Here is a 5,000-nt window from a genome sequence, read left to right as displayed (position 1 = left end):
CAGCACCACTTAAACGTGATAAGACACGTGTCCCCAAAGCACTTCCACGTAGTAAGGCACGTACACGTGACCTGGACTCTTCACTTGTCGAAGCGCGTGATTCGGTGGTGGTATTTGCCGAAGACGCAAAGTCAAATCCAAGTAGTGACGCGCCTGCAAGGGATAAGGAATCAGCACGTGATCAGTCTCCACCAGATCTCGATAAAGCACTTAATGTTTCGGTCGTTGCACACGATGATACAAATGTTGGAAACGAATTTGCACGTGATCCATCCGCTCTCGCACGTGGTCCGTCTGACTCGGATGATGACGCGGTTGTGATTGGTGGGTCAACTAGAAGCAGAACAAAACAACAATCAAACGTTAAAACTGCTTTGAGTTCCACTGAGCCTGGCGATGACAGACAAAACACTTTAGAAGTAAACAAAGATTCGCCAATCACGTCCACGAAAAAATCTCGTAGCAAGAAAACAGCCGCAAAGAAAGAGTCTAGAAAGAACAAAACCGAAGATTACGTCGATGACAGCGGTAAGGAAGAGGGTAGGTTTCAATAGTGATTGAAAAAAAAAGAACTGGCTAACGCTGAATCACTATGGCTTCGCACTGATCTGTTACTAAAACTATTTTAGCCTAATCTATCAAACTTGAAACAGTCTTCTTATTCCCGCCAAGTGGCTATAGTAACATATCTATTCTATTTAACTTTTCTTGTAACTTGCTAAGCCAGTAATCATTTTAGTAAGAGGTTTATCCCCGCATTGTTTATGGCTAATCTGACAACTTCTTATTGACTTGTTTCTTTTTAGTTCATGAGAATATTCCGTGCTATTTTCCTCCAGTTTCTTTTTTGTTGTTGAATACAGAGGGAATAATATTTGCGTGCTAAGTAACCTGGCTCTTAGGAATGGAAGCGAGACTAGATATTATCCCTTTTAACTCACACCATGCTGGCCTTCCCTTTGGTGGTTTGTACAACAATCACTTTATCGTAGACTAGCATACTTTACATGAAAGAAATCGAGTCTGTTACTTTCAGCCTCGCTATGATTCACTGGCCAGGTCACTGAGCCCCTACACCAATAATTTATTAGTGTTAAAGGGTGTATGTCATGTTTTGTTTTGTTTTGCTGTTTTTCTGGTCAAACTAAACCAGAAACTCATCCCTATGACTTTGGGTACAATACTTCTTTAAATTCAAGAAAAAAAAGAAACAAGATGTGGGATGAAATTTGAAAAAAAGTGCTATTTTCGGTAGGATTGTTTGCCAATCCTTTTAGTTTTAGTGGGTGGAAGATGAAAATACCTCCCAATTTTATTTGTTTTTATCCATTTCTATCCTTGTTGTTACGACAGGAGACCATTAATAGTCTCATTGCAGTAACATAATTTTAACTGCACAAGCCTCATCATTGTCTTACTTTCTCCACTCATTCATTGGCCGCTTTTATCGTTTTACAGTATGAGCAAACTATCCTAAGATCGCCGCCCTGTTTGACCCCAAATTATTGCTTGTTTGGTAGCTACAACAACTAACCCTTGCTTGTAATCTTTCGAAGGTGCGCGACCTCGTTTGATCTCTCCTCCTCGTTTTTCAAATATCCCGGAACGCAGCGAAGATGAAGAACCCAGTTTTCAGAGATCCAAATCAAATCAAAGTCTTTTTGATGAGTTCCCAACCGTGTCCGCAGGCAACGAAGCTGAGCAACGAGCGAAGAGGAAAACCTTCGAGATCGTGGACAGTGATGACGATGACGATGACGATGATGTGGTAGTGTTGCCGTCAAGAAGAACGCTTGACACAGGAATCAGGAAACAACGCCCTTCTCTTTCGTCTTCAACCCGAGCAGCAAGCTCTCTGGGTGAAATTGACGACGAGGTAAGGCCTGGGTTGTCACGCTCGACCTATGGGATAGGCTCTACGAATAGAGAAAACGAGCAACGACTTAAAACCAGAAACGTGGAGATCGGGGACAGTGATGATGATGATGATGATGACGACGATGCGGTTGTGTTGCCGTCGAGAAGAGTGCGTGACACAGGAGTGAGCCAACCGCGGCTTTCTCTTTCAACTTCAACCTTAGCAACAAGTTCTCCGAGTAGAAGCGAGGACAAGGTCAGGCCTGGTTTATCACGCCCCGTCCACGAGACAAGCTCAGCCGAAGGTGAAATTCTCAGCATGAAAAACAGGCCTGGTTTGTCGCGTGCGACAGGAAAACTTGCAGCCAGAGGGAATATCGAAAACTCTGAACTCGACATTGGAAAAGGCGTACAAAAACCGGGCTTGTCGAAGTCTAAACGACCAATGAGTGCAAGAAGACCAAATGGAGATCGTAACGATGGACCTTCTGATGAAGGAAGTAAAGGAGTTACGGGTTGGAGACAGTCTGATGCACCTGCGGGATCGGAAGATGATAGCGATGATGAAAACGTGGTAGTAACCGGGAGAAAGACAAAGACCGCAAGTGGTGATGGGAAGACAAGAGTACGTCCCAGTCGGAAATCGCCTGCAGTTACACGTAAGAAATTTCGATGTTCTCATTACGAAGCATTAAATTTCCGCATTGTTATGCGCTGCGGTTGCTTTTTTGTCAAGACTAGTCTTTGGTTTAATATGGTTAGTTTTTAAATGACGAACACTATTTCGTCAAATTCATATACTATGAATACCGCAAAAGGGGTCCGTTACACTTGAGAACGTGTCTTGTAATTTGGTTGCGAAAGAAGTTCTCTCGTTGCGAGTCAAGTTTTGTGACAGTTATTGCGTTACTTGTTTTTTCCTCTCGCGATTCTCTCGTTTGGCAGTGGCTGCCAAACAGTGTGAAGCAAATTGCAGGGGTGATATTACGGCACTGTACTTCGCTTGAAAATGTCGTTGCAGCGTTGAGGAAAGTGGAATCGACTTTCATTCTCGAAACTCCTTGTGGCAAACAAAATATTGCGACAAGATTCTGTCTCTGGGTGTGTTACACTGGGGAGTTTCGCGTTAAACCTGTGCATGTCTCGAGTTGGAAGACAAATTCCCTAGTGAAACATAGGCTTAAGCCTTAACTGCGCCTCTCATAAACATGCAGATTCAGAAGTTGAGTTTTCAAACAAATATTTGGTTTTTTTGACTCTGGCGGCCACCTTTGAAAGCTGTTCAAGAAACAACCGACGAAGTTGAGCGAAATCTGTATGTAAGTTTCGATCTAAACTTAAGGAAAGAGTTTGCTTGGTTAGTGTATGAAAAGCGTTTAAAACTGAAGCCTATGTTTCACATGGCTTATGTTCATATGCGTCAATTTTAACTTGCCCGTGGTATGTAATCGTCTTACTCTCACATTACAGTGGCAGCACCATCTCAGCGTGAAACGCTTTCCAGTAGCTTGGATAATTTTTTCTCTTCGGCTGCCTCCTCTGCTGCAGACGCCAACAGCAAGAAGTCCCTCCGTCGAACCGCTGCTCGTGTTAACGAGAGTGACAATGATATCGATGATGATGATGACGACGAGGATGAAGATGACGACGACTTAGTCGTTTCTTCGCGTTCGAAGCACAAATCTAGACGAAAGGAGGCGCCTCGAAAAGACTCCCGCGATTCAGGTAAACAGTTCCTAACAATACTCTTTGCGAGAAAGCGATCATTGTGTCTATCATTGTACCTTATGGATCCCCGATATGCGATAAGTTAACAGGACTGGGGATTTTAAGCAACGACACTGAGCACCACAAAGCAAGAATATGATGGGTTAAAAACCGTGCATTTCTTTGCCGTACTCCACAAAACAACAACGTGAAATCACCAAATTTTAGGTTTGGACGACAACGTGAGCATATAACAATGAATCATTCACTTTCTATTTATACTTTGGGACCGTTTGTACTCATCCAGTTACAGGATAGTTCATCCGTATTGTACAAGAACAAGAACAAGACAGAATAATAGCGAAATAGTTTCGATAGCGCCAAGTTATAGTTTGGAGTGACGGTTTCGTTAACGTTGCCGTTGTCTTCGCAATTGCTCAATTCAACTCCCTATTGTTTTGTGGCGTTGCCGTAGCCATGGACGTAGACGTAGCCGTCGTCGTTTCTTAAGTGCGATCCAAGCTCCAGCTGGGGCCCGTTTCTCGAAAGTCCCGAAACTTTACGGGCCATTTTCGGGTGACAAAATTCCCTTTGTATCTCAAGAATGGAGAGGATTTAAGTCGTCAAACTTCACAGTCATTTTTCTTTTTGTTACCTTAAAAACATGTTAAAAGATCGGCTTTCCAAAACAAGCGGTTGGCAGTTTCACAAACAGCTTTTCGGACCCGAAAAGTTTTCGGGACTTTCGAGAAACGGGCCCCTAGCCCCAGTTGTTCAAACGATGGATAGCGCAATCCGCCTGATAAATCACTATCCACTGGATAACTCAATCGCTTTTGATAGTTTTTATCCGCTAGATAGTGATTTATCCGCTGGATAGCGCTATCCATCGTTTGAACAACTGGGGCCTGATCTTTAGCGCCTTTTGTATTATTCAGGTACAAATGCCGTTTTTTAAGGAGGTTTGAAAGGGTTTCAACACTTAGAAGACTCCCTGTTTACATCGAATGACGCTACAACACTGTATCACGTAACTGCAATGTTATGGTACCATATGAGACACTGATCATTTCCAAACAAGATGTGATCATTATAGTAATGTGATAAGTCACCTTGGCAACGGGAAAGCCCAGCAAAAACACCCCATATTTTGGATTTAGTTGCTCATATCTCAAAAACGAACTCGGTGACCCCCCTTTTATTGCTGAAGCGATTAGAAGTCCACGATAAAACTTTCGGCAAAGTTAAAAAAAATTCTGTCTAGAGGATTCACAGCTATCTTAAAGAAATCACAAAATTAAGGTGGCTCTGAATCCACGAGACAGATTTTTTTAAAACTTTGCAGAAAGTTTCATCTTGCCCTTGTGATTACTTTTCAGAAGTAACCTTTTCAGAAGTCACCGAGTTCGTTTTTGAGATATAAGCAACTAAAGACA

General features: G+C 42.7%; 1 protein-coding gene across 3 annotated transcripts in view; it reads left to right on the top strand.

The window, feature by feature from the left end:
- The window catches only part of LOC138042368 (uncharacterized), a 51,591-nt gene that overhangs the window by 39,513 nt on the left and 7,078 nt on the right, over nucleotides 1-5,000 (top strand). Inside the window, exons 25-27 of one of the 3 annotated variants that reach the window (XM_068888228.1) lie at nucleotides 1-540; nucleotides 1,557-2,516; nucleotides 3,328-3,582. The exon at nucleotides 1-540 is cut by the window's left edge and continues 12 nt beyond it. In XM_068888228.1, coding sequence (XP_068744329.1) covers nucleotides 1-540; nucleotides 1,557-2,516; nucleotides 3,328-3,582 — 1,755 coding nt within the window. The remainder of the gene's footprint in view (nucleotides 541-1,556; nucleotides 2,517-3,327; nucleotides 3,583-5,000) is intronic. The other 2 variants (XM_068888229.1, XM_068888230.1) reach the window with 2 other exon arrangements.

This window comes from Montipora capricornis, chromosome 3 (assembly GCF_036669925.1).
Source record: "Montipora capricornis isolate CH-2021 chromosome 3, ASM3666992v2, whole genome shotgun sequence".
NCBI classification, from domain to species: domain Eukaryota; kingdom Metazoa; phylum Cnidaria; class Anthozoa; order Scleractinia; family Acroporidae; genus Montipora; species Montipora capricornis.
The sequence above is the reverse complement of the archived record's forward strand: the minus strand, read 5'-3'. Positions and strand labels throughout refer to the sequence as shown.